The 16,397-nt window shown below is 40.0% G+C and overlaps 2 protein-coding genes across 4 annotated transcripts in view; one reads left to right on the top strand and one right to left on the bottom strand.

Moving 5' to 3' along the window:
* Positions 1-354: 354 nt before the first annotated feature.
* Positions 355-6,351, top strand: LOC1279151 (ribonuclease Z, mitochondrial). Its single transcript, XM_318827.5, has 6 exons — positions 355-1,718; positions 1,780-1,884; positions 1,951-2,175; positions 2,264-2,406; positions 2,486-2,646; positions 2,705-6,351. The coding sequence occupies exons 1-6, from the start codon at positions 475-477 to the stop codon at positions 3,311-3,313; spliced, it is 2,487 nt and encodes an 828-aa protein (XP_318827.5). The 5' UTR covers positions 355-474; the 3' UTR covers positions 3,314-6,351.
* A 1,563-nt stretch (positions 6,352-7,914) lies between these two features.
* LOC4578025 (uncharacterized) overlaps positions 7,915-16,397 on the bottom strand; it is a 31,809-nt gene continuing 23,326 nt past the window's right edge. The window contains exons 6-7 of one of the 3 annotated variants that reach the window (XR_009766421.1): positions 13,607-13,689; positions 9,977-10,117 (exon numbers count right to left, since the gene is read on the bottom strand). Coding sequence is in view for 1 of the 3 variants with exons in the window: in XM_061660574.1 (XP_061516558.1) it covers positions 9,942-10,117 (176 nt within the window). In the remaining 2 variants the exon portion in view is untranslated. Of the gene's footprint in view, positions 10,118-11,308; positions 11,922-13,606; positions 13,690-16,397 lie in introns of all 3 variants that reach the window. The other 2 variants (XR_009766420.1, XM_061660574.1) reach the window with 2 other exon arrangements.

The following is a 16,397-nucleotide window of genomic DNA, read 5'->3' on the forward strand; positions in this document are numbered from 1 at the left end:
TCAGAATTATTTGAAATATGTTATATGGCAATTTAATTAACTTCATTTTATTTATTTTAAAATAAATAATAGCAGAGGTATTTAATATAACTTCAAACAACATTTAAACAATTAAGATAGGAAAATATGTTTCAAATGTGTCAAGAAAATTTACTAACTTCATAATATATCAAGCAAGGGTTTTGAAAATGCCGGTAATGAAAAATAGATCCAGGTAGGAATAATTTGATTTTCAATCGAAAAAGTCCTCTTAAATATCGTTTTTTCAGTTCATATGGATGTCTATTGAAAACAGTTGAAAGATTTGCTTTTTGTTTAAAAAAACATGCTCATCGATGTGCCGGCTTTTGATGTAAACAAACACCTGTCAAGATTGGTCAGGGAAGCTGCTACCAAACCATATGATTTCTGCACGTTGCACGTTGTTAAGTTTTCGTTTCGGTTGTGAGCACGGTGAGCACCAGTCCACAATATATGTATACAATCAGCAGATTGGTAAACTCTAATGTAGTTAGATCAAAAGTGTCTGTACGCTGGAACTCTGCGCATAAGAAATTGAACAAGCTGCTCAGCAAAATGCCGCTCGATCCGAAACACATTGCCGAGGCACAGAAGCAACGTTTGAAGCTGAAGCAAAAGGTGTCGAAAGTTTCACCCGGCATCGTGAACCTGCAGGTGTTGGGATGCGGTGCACCGGGCACACCGGCCTCGGTGTATCTGTTTACGGACCAAACCCGCTACCTGTTCAACTGTGGCGAAGGTACGCAAAGGCTGGCGTACGAGCATAAAACGAAGCTGTCCTGTTTGGAAAACATTTTCATGACACGAACCAACTGGGAACGGATCGGCGGCCTGCCAGGCATCTGCTTGACGATGCAAGACGTCGGTGTACCGGCCGTGTCGCTTCACGGACCGCCCGGGCTGGACGAGCTGTTCAAAGCGATGCGACGGTTCGTCATACTGAAGGACATGAAAGTGGAAGCGTCCGAGTATGCGACGGGGGATGTGTACGAGGACCATGTTATGACGCTTCGCTACGTCGTGATCAATCGGCAACCGGCCAGCGGTGCCAGGGAAGCCGGATCCGACGAAGACCAAAACCAGGATGAAGCCACCGTTGACGATACGGATTACTATGCGTACGAGAGAAAACGGGAAACACTTCAAAAGCCCCAATCGGATGCTGCTAAAACCGTTCAATCGACCAACTGGACAAAGCGGGAGGAAAGTTCGGTAATGGCTTACATCTGCAAGCTGAAACCACGCCATGGGCAGCTATCGTTAGAGAAGTGTGTGGAGCTGGGTGTTCCGCCCGGGCCTCTGTTGGGACAGCTGAAAAATGGCAACGATGTTACGCTTCCCGATGGTCGCGTTGTGAGATCGTGTGAGGTGCGGGCGCCCGATGATCCCGGTCCGGTGTTCATGTTCATCGACATTCCCAGCCGGGAGTACATGGACGATTTCGTGGCAAAGGCGGAACTGTTTGAGAAGTATCAGCAAACAGCGGCGGAAGAATCCGATCAGGCCATATTCGTGGTGCACTTCAGTCCGCTCGATGTGATGCGCTGTGATGAGTATCGACAGTTTATGGACCGGTTTTCCGCCAGCACCAGGCATATTGCGCTGAACGAGGTGAATAGCTTTTCCGGGTACATTGCGGCACACCGGATACAGTATCACTTGAACCAACTGGATGGACAAATCTTCCCGCTTCTAAGGTATATGACAATGTGAACGAAAGCTGTCGCCATTATTACAATTCTTTCTATTTCAACGCAGAGAGGAAAACAATCAGTATGCGGATCCTCCAGCAAACGACACAGATTTGGTGCGATCGTCTTCGCTGAGTTACATGCACATTCGACCACCGAAAGGCATCGATAGGTAAGAAATGAGACCAAATTAATTATACCATTGTTTATGCCAACATCCGTTTTAATATTACTCTAGAACGCTGGAGGCATCCTTGAATCCGCAGGAGTACCTTAATGAACTGGAGCTGTTACCGGACTTTAAAGAGGCACTTGCTGAATTGAAGCAACAACTCGCACAACACACCGCCCGAAGGTCTGCCGCGGTTAGGGCAGAACAGTTTCCACGCTTAATTTTTCTCGGCACCGGATCATCGATTCCGAACAAAACGCGAAACGTTAGTGCTATTTTGATCTTGACTAGGTAAGATTTACTTTTGCATACACTTTTGATCAGCAGTTGCATGTATCGTTCGCATTTGGTAAAATTGATGCATTTTTACGCGTTTTAGCAAACAATCATCGATACTGTTGGACTGTGGCGAAGGAACCGTGGGGCAGATATGGCGAGTTTTTGGGAAAGAGCAAGCAGAAGAAATCTTGCGATCGATAAAAACGGTCTACATTTCTCACCTACATGCAGATCATCATCTAGGTATGAACATACATTTCTAAATTTTTACAAATTGCTATTGTGAAATACTAAAAATTGTATCAATTCATTTAACTTTCAGGTTTGATTGGTCTGCTACAAGCTCGCAAGAAGCTGTTGGGTGATAACTGTGAACGCTTAACCCTGGTGGCACCGGAGCAAATTTCCTACTGGCTGAGGCTGTACGATTGTCGGTTCGAAACCATCCACAAAGACTATGTGCTTGTAAAGAATGCTGATCTGGTAAGCTAATAATTCGTAGTGTGCACATGTAAATCAACCTAACGACATTTGCTTTTAGTTGGAAAATCCTCTACAAGATGAAAAGCTGCTAGCAATGGGCATCAAGGAGATTGCCACCTGTCGCGTTCGCCACTGTCCCCATTCGTTCGGGGTCGCGTTGAAAGTGGCATCGCTTGGAACGCACCCGGAAACGAACATCGAAGGAGATGTAAAAATCACGTACAGTGGCGACACGATGCCTTGCGAAAGCCTGATCGAGCTGGGCCGTGATTCGACCGTGCTCATACACGAGGCAACGATGGAGGATGAACTAGCAGCGGAGGCACGCATCAAAATGCACAGTACACTGTCGCAGGCGATCGAACAGGGCCGTAAAATGAATGCACGATACACGCTGCTAACACACTTTAGCCAGCGGTACGCCAAAATTCCCCGCCTCCGGCCAGATCAACAGCAGACGGGCCTGGGCACCGATCTGGGCATTGCCTTCGACAACATGGAAGTAACGCTGGACGATTTGCCAACATTGTGTAAGTTCTATCCCGCCCTAAAAGCCATGTTTATCAGTCACTTTGAGGAAATGGAACAGAAGGCGATAAAGCGGGGCAACAAAAAGTTACGCCTCGAAACGGCTACCAGAAGCAAAGAATGTTCGCCAACGCGATGAGTCAGCTTCTGCTATGATATAGAATAGGGATTGGTAAGGAACAATCTTTTAAAACAGTGAAATAAAACATGAAATTGAAAGCAAATGCATCATTCACAAACACACGATGTAAGATTTTCAGAATATTCGATTTATTTCTCACTTCATTTAGTTCAATGTATAGGTGTTTTTCTTCGTATTGACTAAACGTTGATGCTCAATCGCTTGCTTGCTTTTTCTCTCTCTCTCTCTGTTATTCAACACCCTCTATTTTTGACCGTTTGTTGCATCTTTTTGTTGCTCTCTGTCACTGAAGCTTTCAAGTCAAATGTAATACGCTTTCTTATGCTTAATGCTTGCATTCTTATAGTTTAACGTTTGTTTTGTTTTGGGTTTGTGTTTTGTTTGTTTGCCCTTAAATAAAGCATATAGCAATGGAAATTTGATGTTATTAGTGTGGTTGCTGTTGCTGTACTGTACTGAGAAGTTTATCCTACACATTACCACTGTAATTAAGGTGCTCCCACGTCCAAGTACGGTAATATTCTTTAGTTCACTTATCGTTAATACCGTTCCACCGTTTGCTGTTCTTGATACTGGTGCGATTTTTTGTTTTATTTTGTTGTTTTTTGTTTGGAAGATACTCTCCAATAATCTCGCCCGCTTTCCAAGATTAAACGTGCTCATCAAACGTGAAGTATTATGATTCAGATTGTATGTTTTATTCGAACGACATTCGCTCTTAGTTTGTGTTACTCCGGTCATTCTTCCCCACAGCCTCTGTCAGGTTCGACGAGGTGTCGATAGATAGTAATTTTTCCTCTCTTCCCTTACCTCATTTCCGTAATTGTAATAAATGTGTAAAATGAATGTATTTGTATGCGTGCGTTAGTTACATGTTACACCATCACGTACCTAGTGGCTTGCCATTCGGACTGGGAATCGTCCATTCCATTCCGAAGTATGATTACTACCGTTTGATCACATTTACAATGCAGTCACGTGTTTAGTTAGCGAAATCAGATACGGTTTCGGTTTTAAAATATAACCGTTTTTAGCATTAGATTTTTAATCGTTTAAAAATCCCGCTCAATAGCATTATAAATTATAGTTTACAGTAAATTGTAGCGCAATTTCCCTTACCCAGATGCAGATGTTATTTAAGTGAACCTGTCCGTGCATGGCACTAAAATGCGATACACATGATTTTTATTCCTCTTCTTTTTTATCTGTTTACTTATTTTGGCATCTTATACAAGCGAAAGATTCAATTCGAAAATGGTGTATGACTGCGTGTGTTGTAGAAACAAATGTCGTATAAGGTATTGGCAACATAAATTCGTCAGTTTGATTTATTGATTAACGGAGGGGATTATACGGTGTATTGACAGACTATGGTGAATTATCTTCTCGTTCGTCCTACTATTCTATCGGGTAACAGATTTGCAATATCTTAAATATGAATGTTTATACAAAACCGACTATCGAAAGGCAATACCGATTTATGTATGTACGAACTAGGGCCTGAACATGCCATGTTCTTGCTTTTTTTTTTAAACATTCCACCAACTTTTCTCATTATATTATATACTGTTATGGTGCTATTGTTAATGTTAGCAATGTCTTTTTAGATCTCGAAATAATTTCATTAACTTTTAGACGACAGATAGAACTAAATAACACAGAAGATGGTATTTTGCTGTTGCAAAACTTAACATACACAAAAAAGTGAACCAATAATTTCGAAGGAATCACTTCACATCAAACGCTTGTGCAAAATTGATTTACATGCAATTTTTCTGCTAACATCATACAGTGTACAGCCGTTTGCAATAGATTATCGTGACACAATTGTAAAAAAAGAACGTTTGATTCGGAAGATAGTTTCAGCCTAGCCTTAATACTTAGCGTTATGCATTATGTATCTTTTCGTTTTGCCTTTTCTTTATCCATCCGTGCGTGTGTGTGTGCAATTCCTATTCAATTTCTTTTAATTAACACTTCACCACCATCAAACTTTGCTTGTCGATCTTTAGGGAAATGTCGTACTTGTTTTTTTAGCTACTGAACGTTTACAGTGATCATAATAGCGATTTATTTGTGCATCAAAATATACCATACGAACTTATTATTCGCACGGTAAGTTTTATGTGTGTAATTCTAGCACGTCGTTGTCGTTACGAGTTAACCGTAGAAAACCACTAACTTGGGTTGGGGGACTTTTTTTGCCGTGACTAGTGATCTGGTGTGTGTGTGTGTGCTAGAAGTTCTATCTGTTTGTGTGTATTATTGAGACTGTGGAACATGTTTTCCCTTTTGTTCTGTTTTGCGCTACGTTTCTACGCTTCCGCATACGATTGAACGATCGCGTACAAAGTGACGACGATCGTTCACTTTAAACATGCTTATAGAAAAAGATTGAAAATAGATCTTAGCTATAAATTGGTCGGAGTATATATCATGTGTTTTAGGTGTATTGATTCATACCGATGCGCAACACGTTTGTGGAGCAAATGTTGCTTCCATCCTGCGCATGGCGATCTACCTCTTGCCTTCTACCTTGCTGCCATACGTATCCACGTCCGGTTTCTGCATTTGTTCATCTCTTTCAGGAGACATGACAGATTTTGTGTTTACCTTTCCTTTTAAAAAATATCTCTTCCATAGTAACGACGCTAAAAAACATCCAACATTTTCGATACCTAACAGTGTGATAGAAACAAAACACATCTCTAGTACTTTCTTTGTTAAACGAAAAGTATCCTTTCGAATTTAAGGTAGCAGATACTCTCTTTAACTGCTGTTCAAGTTTTTGTGACAACGGATTCTTCGGTTTTCGCTATCTTTCAGGTCATGATCAATGGTGCACAGGATGTGTCTCGGGATATGGAATAATTTCTGGAGATTCTCGTTAGTGATCACACAATACACATTCATTTGTTCACTTGTATTTCATGAAAGTGTGTTACATTTGAATGTGTTATCCTTTGCTCTCTCGTGACAAATTCGATTCGATTTCATCTCTTCTTTTGTATTCTTTTCACTATTTGGTGATTTTTTTTAAATGTTTTTTTTTATCCCTTGTGTTGAAATTCTGTTCTTCATTTTTTTGCAATGTTTATAATTAAATGAAAAATAATCACAATAACTAAACATTAATTTCCTTGGTATTTCCACTGTATTCCCTACGCTCACGCTTTTCACCCTTTTTCATTAAACTTTAATGTTCCGAAGACATATTTTCAACACTTTGATTGCGATTTTACGTTTGCCGTGTAAAATGAAGCACTGTCAATGTAGGTACCACATTTGTTATTTATTACCGCTTCGCCATATGACACGCATATGAAGCGTTATGAGTTGTAAATGATTCCTTGGTGGGAGGTAAAACTTAGACAACGTTTTTAACAACCTGTACCCTGTTCCTCTATGGTCGACAATCCACACAGTTTCACACACAAAGGCAAGCGTGTGTGAATAGAAAACCACAAATTCGCGAAATTCACGAGCTTGCCGGTAAGCTTGTCTCGAAACGTTTATATATATATTTTATATGCTACCGTCTATCGTCAAAGACGAGGGCGAGAGCTGATAGACGAGCGCTGGATGAAGATAATGCGCAACATCTTCACTAGCTGGGACGTAACCAGGTCGTGAAGTATGGCTTGAATCTTGCAAAGTAATCACCCGCCAACTATTTACCACATGACTGTATCAAAGAGGTTTCTTCGATAGTGTGTACGTGGGTGTGTGTATGTGTGTTTGTTAATAGTGGTGGAAAGGATGAGTCCCTTATCGTGGGACTCGTGCAAACATTTGCCTTCTGCGTCAGCTGATGTTGATTATACAAATGCTGAGCCGAGCTGGGGCGGTAAAATTTTCCAGCACAATCCAATTTTTCCTGACAGAGATCAAACACGCCTGAATGGGTTTCTGTGTTGTGCACTCCTGTTAAAACGATAAACAACTCGAACGGGGTACAAGTAGTGCTGAGTCGCAAACTATAAGGTCATGGAACTATGGGCACCAATTAGCACGTGTTTCGGGAATTATTTTGAAGTGCGCAAATGGAAATTAATTCAAGATGGCGTGAAGAAGGGCAAGGGAGCGTAAATGTATTTTGTAAGAATTAATTTTTACCCATCACCCCGGGGTAATTGATGAAACGTGAAGTTGATGTTTATTGTGTAGGGATCTAATTGAGTTTCAGTTATGTTTACGCTTCGATCAGTCACACGCTTCAGTACTAAAAATGAAGATTAATAGGCGAAATCATACAAACTCTATAAAGACACATCAATCTTAAGCTATTTTCGGAATCTCTCCCTTAATTTTCTGTCACAATTTCTTTGATTTGTTTCCCCCTTTTGCCACAAAAGTTTCACGTAAGCGTATTGTTCCGGGAAAGAGAAAATATGTTTTCCGAGAATGTGTTCATTACCAACCAAACTTTTATCCGTTCCCGGGTTTTGCCCCATAAACGATGAATAGTACCTTCAAACTCACCCAGGAGACAGGTGTGTTGCGCGTTTACCCTTTTATTACTTGGCAGTAAAATGATTACTCGAGCTTGTCGAAGCAAAAAATAAAACCAAAAATCGAAACCGAACTACACCGAGCAATCATTGTACACAGTTACAGTGTGTGGAGTATATTTGTTTGTTTGTTTTTTGTCACATTTCACTAACTATCCGCCTCTTCTTGCTGATTGTTTGCGGTATTGGTATAGGAAATGCTGCCCGAAACGCGTTTCTTTGGTGTACAGTTGTGTTCCATCAGCGTTCAGAGAAAAATGTCTATTATTTTCCTTTTCTTAACTAATTATCGATCGTTTTTTTTTGTTTTGTTTTGTCGCAAGTATGTAGCCCATGAAGCCATTTACTACTTAACTGCGAATTTGTTAAATGCATGTGGTACTGTAAGTTTGCTGATACGCAAAGAGACGTTGAGCCGGTAAGGCAAATGCTTGTTTCTACTACTGTTGCTGTGCTGCACGTAGAAATGAAACAGAAGACTGATTATTAAGCGCACCAGGTTCTGTTTACATCTATTGATGATCGTACTAAATATTGTAGAAAAAAGAAAGGTTGGTATGAGCGCTGATGAGCCAAGAGCGTGTTCACGCAGCACTGTTTTACTTCTATCGATGATCCTGTGTTGGTAACTTTTCAGTAGCTTTCCTATCCTATCGCATATAGCAAGTATAGAAGTGGCGTTATCATGTTATCATATTTAATTACAATTCTTTCTCCCTCATTATTCTCAGCGTTACACGTTGGCTTACGCCATATCCTTAAATCGTTCCCGTTGTTGTGTTAACAAGTAGATTTATGTTTGATCGCATTACTGTTCTGCAGTATCGCACACCTCTGTCACTGTTCCACGTGCTGTGATGGTAAATGGTAGATGAAATGTAAATAAAATACATGCACAACATCAAAAAGGTACTAAACGCCATTCACATTCATGTATACGATTAATGGAGACATATTTTAACCTTTCAATACCTCTTGACCCAGTCTTGCTTACAACATCAATGTTCTTACGATGAGTGTTAAAAATCAGCACTTATACATACACACACTCACACTCTGTGTCGTAAATATTTTTCCGTGTTTTTCGTACAATATGAGACTTTCGTTTGTGTAAAATAGAAACATCTGTCGTGATTAGCCGAATATATATGTATGAAGCTTTAGTAGTTTCTCTTTTTGTTCCTGCTAAACATTTAGTTAACTTGCCAAACGAGGCCGAATCCGTCAAGCCGCACGAAAATAAAGGCCAAAAAGCTTACTGAGCGCGTCTGAAGCATATTGGGCGAAATGCGCGATATGATGATGGTTGTTTATCGGGATTTGTTTTTTATTGCGCTTACTGTGTGTTACGCGTACGGTGCGTTAATGCGTTCATGAGCTTTCCCTGCTTTCTCCACACTGTCTGGTTGTGATTTTCCCTTATCCCGCTCTCCCGATCATGATGATGATCACGTGGTGATTAATCTCAGTGGGAATTTAATTTGATTCGAGCGGATGTCAATCAATCAACTGGTTGACTATGTTTTTTTTATGTTGGCTGGTTCGTACGTTCCTTCTTATACTTTACTGAGCGCACCCACACTTCATCATCGATTATTTTATGGCGCCCGGCAGGAGGGATAAAAACGGGAAGCAGTGGACAAGATTTATCTTCCCCCGTTTCTACGTATTAAACGAGATTCTGGCTTGCCTTAATAGTGCTTAGTTGATTTCGGTTCTCTCCATAAATAAAAATGGATAGGATGGTCATTTTCTGGGCAGCCTGGGATCAACTTTAGTGATTATTTTTTTAGCAGTTATGTTTTTGAAGATTTGAAATAAAAAAAACTACATTTTACTTGTACTATCACCTACAAGTTCTGTAACATTTGAAGATCATTCCACAAAATCCGAACGTAATGACAGAAAAAGATGTAAACAGTGTGTTTTTATTTCGCTGAGGGATTCCATTTTAATTTCCCTCTCTCATTACACCTCCCCAATCCCCTCAAACCCACCAGCAAAAAGCTCTACCAAAACTACAAAAATCGTCATCACAATTCGCGTCAGCCTACCGATACGCAACGCTGCACACGTGCCACCTGCTCGCTCGCTCTCGCTCTTTTACTCCGCTTTTAGATGTCGGTCATGTGTATGGCGCCAGTATGCCCGTTGCCCAGCAGAAGTCGTTTATCGTTATCTGCACCGGGAGGCGATTGCCCCACGTTCCGGGAGTAGTAGTCCGCGTCGCCGTAGCTGCTGTCCTCTTCCAAAATTTTCTCCAACAGTATCTCACCAGAAGCACCCAGAACTGCAGTTGCGACAGCCATTTAGGGTGGGGTCGAGTTAATTGATCGTGGATGAGAAATGGAGAGATGGAAAATAATAAGACATCGTTGAGTTATGTTGTGTTTATCAGTGCAGAACAGAGGAGAACAAAACAACACATATTAACACGCGTACAGATCTTTGCAAAAATTAACAAAAAGCATAAACACACACACCCATTCAAGGAGAACAGACAAGCGTGACATAATAAAAATTGTTAGGTTTTAAAAGACGAAATCTGTTCCATCACAAGAACCAAAACGCGTCAACAGAGACTGCCTCGTTTATGTTGGGTCTCTTTTCATGGTTTGATGTCGTAAAAGGACCCGGAAATAAACAAGATATAAAAAGTCAAAGTTTGTGACTATTCGCTACCAACCGATAATCCAATTGAAGCATATGGAAAGCCATGATAAACTGAACAGGAATTGTTTCCCTAAAGGAAATTAACGTCTACGAAATGCGCTTTTAAAAAGTCGAAATGATTCTAAGGAGAAGATGGAATGATGTGCAGAAAATGGAGTAGCGCAGTGCTTGAGACACTACAATTACGATCAAAGAAAATATAGATTTGACAGAGCAAAAACGGTTTTAGCAAGAAAAAGTGGAAGAAGACGGTAAAAGCTAAAGGCGAAAAAATGCGATCAGGAAAAGACAGGCAGAAAAAAAACAAGTTTCGAAAGGTATGAAAAATGTCGCACAAAACGTGTCTTCTCTCACTCCCTTTCTCTTGTAAACAACAACAGTTCCGGCAAAGCGAATGCAACACAAGAATGCAACGTGTGAACTAAACATTAAACACATAAAAACACATCATTGGCACATCGGTTTGTCCTCGAAATCGTATTCGGCGTCCCCCTGGATTACCCTGTATTATGATGGAGGTGGAAAAATCATGTCTACCTTTCATTTTGTGTCACTCATACACACACACACACTCTTACACGTGCCTACACTTCAGAAACACAATGTCGCCCGAAGAGCTTTAGTCTGGTTTGCATAAAACACCTAATAATGGGAAGGAACGGGACGTAGGGGTAGCGTGAATTTTTACAGATAGGTAGTAAACAAGCGAATGGTAAAAAAGAGATCAAAGAGAAGAAAAAGGAAAAAAAAGAACAAAAAACCGAAATGCACAAAAATAACAGATAATCATTTTCATATTTACATTCACCTTTCATCTTTTGCAACAAGCTTATTAGATATTGGTATTAATAACGTTCGTTGACTTTGTGAATTGTGTACCGTTTAATGCGTGTGTTTTATTTACGTTTATTTGTATTATTTAAAAGAAACATACTTTTATCGTCCTATTTTACGGTGCAACGTATTGCTTTAGTTGATGATACAATTACACACATTGATACATTGCATAAAAGTTTACTATTTAATAGTTTAACATTTAGGATTTTTTTCTGAACATTTTAGTTTGTACTTTACGGTGGTGATTGCTTTCATGTTTGGTTTAGCTTTATTTAGTTTAACTCGTCACTTCATAATAGCTTTGGGTTTGTTTCTGCGCTCATTACGTTAAATATTATTGCATCAGAGTTTTTTTGTGGTTGTTTTTCTTGTTTTTTTTTTATATATACGTTGAGATCTTATGGTTTCAATAATTTTTTCTATATATTTATTGTTTATCTAGTTTTTGGTTTTATCAATTCAAATCGGTGGCTGAATTAAGAATAACAGGCTCGTGAGGCTTGCAATGCAACGGATATACGGATGGCAGTATCACATTAGTATTTCAACGTGTGGTTTATAATTTGCTGGCATAATAAGTGCAACTGTAGTAGTGCATGCAGTTCGAAGGGTGATATATTTTTTTTTAGAATTTAGACAAAAAAGGTAAAATAAAAGGTAAACCAAAGCAATAACACAACACAAAGAATACAGAAGAAAGTCCCAGAAGGTGTTACGGAAAGAAGGAAAAGAGAGAAAGAGAAGTATTAGAGTGTGAGGAAAATTCGTTAAGAGATGAAATGTGGAGAGAAAACAAAAAATATTAATATAGAAAACAATAAAACAACGAAAGAGGCAACACCGTGGAATCACCAGTTTTTGTGCCGTTCGTAAATAAAACTGCGCGGTCGGGCAAACGAAAGGGGAGTTTATTTTTATTTTAGTTTCTCGTGAACAAAAAAAAAACACAGTGATACCTTCAAAATCGTGTCCATTTGAAATAGTCCATTGGCATTTAGCCCAAATCGATATCGACTGGGTCGATGGAATTTTTAAGATAGTTGCGTTTTAAATCGAACGTTTGCACCGGGATGCCCTTTTTCGTGCAGTTAGGCAAATTAGTGGCCATACATGTTTCGCTGCAGCTTCAGTTACGAACTGGCAAATTGGTGTTGACGGTGGTTGGGTTTGTTCGTTTGTATCAAGGGTTACGTGCATCGGACAGCGTTTAAACCAAAGTGAGAATGAGTTTGAGGGTAGCGAAACGAAGTGGAATTAAACAAAACACAACAACGTAAAGAGTTTTCCAATCAAATAGTTTAATTGATAATAGTTGGAAAGGACAAGAAATTGATGGTAGCAAAAAAGTGCCATGCGAAACGATTATATTTAAAAGGAACCAGTGTATGAGAGAAGAACAATTAATTGATTGTGTTGCTGAGTTTACTCTGAATCGATCCATTTTGTGGCTTGCTTCCGTTACAATGCTAAGTTATAATGTGGAAAACAACATGAAAACTCACTTAGATGTCCTATTTATTTATCAATTTGATTTCATGTGATGAATGATCAATTGAGCTTGTTCATTGATCTTTCCTTGTATTCAATAAGGCTTTCAAGGGTCATGACAACATAGGTTCGCCTTTGTGAACAGAATAGATTTCACAAATTCCTACGGTTTGATTGCTACCGTTGGGGCAACCATAGGGAAAGTGTATCGCCATCAATGACAGTAATTGCAATTTGAATCGAGAAAAGCACGACACAGAAAGCTTGTCGACCCAGAAGAAACGACAATTTGACACAGACCAGCATAATAATGCACAAGTATTGCACTGATGCACCGGTGATTTATGTACATTTTTTTTATTTATGATCGTCAACATTGACAAATAATGACACACATACAGACGGCGAACAGGATGGGTATGGTACACGTACGGTCAAGTGGATGGGTCTGAAGAGCAAAAAACAGTAAAAGGCAGTTGAAGCAACAATGGACAGCGAGCAAAATCAGGGCTATCGTATGTTTCGCAAGCCGATCACACAGATACGCCACAACGGGGTGTGTACAGGCTCACAGGCAGCACAGCAAAAAGCCGGAAAGGGAGTTTAAAAAAAAGGAAAATAGATGGGAAAAAACACACACACACACAACGACCAACAACGACACCGACAACGACAAGAAACATCAAACGTTTGAAAAACGAGAGAAAGAGGAAAAAAGAAGCCAAACGTAAGGAAGTGTTTCTTCCACTAGGGGAAATGGATTTATATTTGCTCAACTTGCCTTGCGCCAGTGTCCCTTTGCTCCGCAGGTTGCATGGCGCCAGGATCGGGATGTAGCTCGGTGATAGTTTTACAAAGCATAGCCTTATGGAATTTTGATGTCGGTTTCAGTGTCAAGTGTGTTTGGATTCAACGTTCCAGCAATTGGTGTTGCGCCCATCACCATACCCAATGTTGACAGTTGGCGAAGAAGAAGAAGTAGAAGGGCGAGGGAAGAAAGGGAACGCATAGCATAGCAGCATATTTTTGATTCGAGCAGCGGCGGGGCCGGTATGCCGGTATGCAGGGTTATTTGATAGCCGAAATGTGGCCGTGAAAAATGAACATAAATGCAGTGGAAGCATCAGGTTTGCGTATCCACAACAGCGTTGCGTCGATGTTGTGTATATAGCGAGAAGGCGATAAAACGGGTGAGATCAGTATGGAAGGATGGGAATGAAGAGAAGAATAACAAAAAAAGAAGACAAAACGAATAGGTAAATAGATAAACGTGGAAACGCTTATGCCGTTTGCGGTGAGGATAGCCGATCGTGAGTGTGAGGGGAAGTGATGAAATAAAATTGCAAAGAATATCGGTGCTCATTTTTCAAAAGAATAGCTTAAAAATGCATGCCAGTTTTAAAGGAGCAGCAAAACCTCACCCGAAGGTGTGATACATTTCCGTAAAACGTATGTGAGCTTTTTGATGTGCAATTTCCGTCTGTCAAGTGTCTGATGTTCCGTACGTACGAAGCAAGGGGGAAATATCGGAACCCAAAGTCTATTTGGAGCACAAAAAGTCTGCGCAAAATATGAAGCTGGCATGTTGGTACATCGTTTGCTTACGACCTGTTTGTTGTTTTTCCGGTTTTTTTGGTCTAAAACCACCTTTCACCTTGAGCTAACTGTGCATAAAACAACTACCACGCTCTTCCAACATTGATTCAATAGACGGGTTTAGACATTAATTTGGCAGCGCACGAAATTGGGGCATGGTGGTTGCAATTGTTGCACCCATGATACATTCGCTGAACAGCTGAACAGTCTGGAAATTGGAGTTGTGGTAACTATGTAGTGGCTTGTGCTACCGTTATTGCACAGTGAAAAAAAAGCTCACCACAATGTGATGGATTGAAAATTGAGCATATGTAGATAAAAAATGCATTACGTTCAGACAAGTCACATTAAATTGAGTAATGAAAAGATCTATATTTTTGTCCCACCACTAAATCATTGAGTGTCAAATTATTAATTTAAATATAGTTTTGAAGTGTTTTGTTATAAAAACTCAAATGTTCGTAAATAATATATGGTATCATTTTTGTTTACATATTATTTCCTCAATATATTTTAAACTGGGTTGAAAGAAATTTATTAGAAAGAATATTTTTTATGCATAACATTCACACAAACCGCACTAAACGTTTACCCATTGTGCACTGGCAGCTTGAAATTAGTCAAAATTAAACTACCCAAACATTGATACAGGACGCTTATTCGGTTCGGCTGAACGAATGGTTTGAATGATACATCTGTTGGTGGGCTATGAATATTCATTAGCCCGGTTGCCAGCCTGCATCAACTGTCGCGCCGCGTTATTACGAGCGAGCGATGCAAATTACGCTCCCAGAATATGGAGGCGCCCGGTCGCTTATTAAACGGAGCTGGGCGTCTCCATTCGGCAAGGGAGAAGGAGTAATGAAATCATTTAGCTGTACGAAATATTCGACACGAGTGTGGGTAAGGAGCATAGAAGTAAAAAAACAACAAGGGCAGGATCGATTGTGTATAAAAGAACAAATAAAAATGAAATTGTTTAAAAGAAAACAAGAGCAGGGGGGAAAGGTTGGGTGTAGCGAGTGGCTATAATGTTAATTGGATAGGTTTTTTTTTGCTTTTCTTGCCTTAGCTTTTTTTCGTTGCAAAACAAACTGCTTGAGGAAGCGAACGCAAGCAAATATTGTTGTGACATATGTACGCTGCAGGCTTGTTAACACGCTAATTTTAGTAATTAATACGTCAATCAGTTGTACAACACGTGTTTAAAATTTGTGTTGTGGGTTTTTACACACAATTTAGCGTGCGAGCTGATTCGATAAGGTAATAAAATTTCATTATGAACAACGCTATTAAACAACCAATTTGGTTAATGTGCATATTATTAAAATTACGGTATGATTATTATTTTAAAAAAACAAACCCATTTGCATTATAAACTAGCAAAATGAGCTTCTTCCAGCAATCCTCGACCAGACAACACCAATACTAACATCGCAACAAACTGGTACCTAGCAACACTGAATCGAGGGTCTTTTCTCGCCCAAGATGAATTAGCATTTTTCATCAAACGTTGGACACGGGCACTGGGCACGATTAAAAATAATTTCTTTTTAATCCACCCAATGGAGGGTAAAATATGCCAACGGCAATGCCGGCGACCTTGAACGTTCCACCAGAATGCCAGCTGTGGGGAGAGCAGCGGGATACAATAAAATCATACCGGTATGGCCACGATAGTGTAGAAGGCAGCCTGATAGCAACCGAATAACACTGTCGGGGGGTGTTGCTGCAGCATCTAATTCCAAGTCGCTCAAACAAAGCCATTATCGATCGAGCAATGCACCATCCATACCGAACAGCGGGCAGTTACTCAACGGCTGGGGTGAGCATCTGCACACTTTCCAGTCGAGCAGACACACACACACATACTAAGTTCCCAGTTTAAAACGCGTCCAAGGTAGAAAGAGGAACAGATGATGTTATCGAGTTTAACAAACCATAAAATACCGAAACAAAATAGAGAGAAAGAAACG

This window comes from Anopheles gambiae, chromosome 3 (genome assembly GCF_943734735.2).
Source record: "Anopheles gambiae chromosome 3, idAnoGambNW_F1_1, whole genome shotgun sequence".
Lineage (NCBI taxonomy): Eukaryota > Metazoa > Arthropoda > Insecta > Diptera > Culicidae > Anopheles > Anopheles gambiae.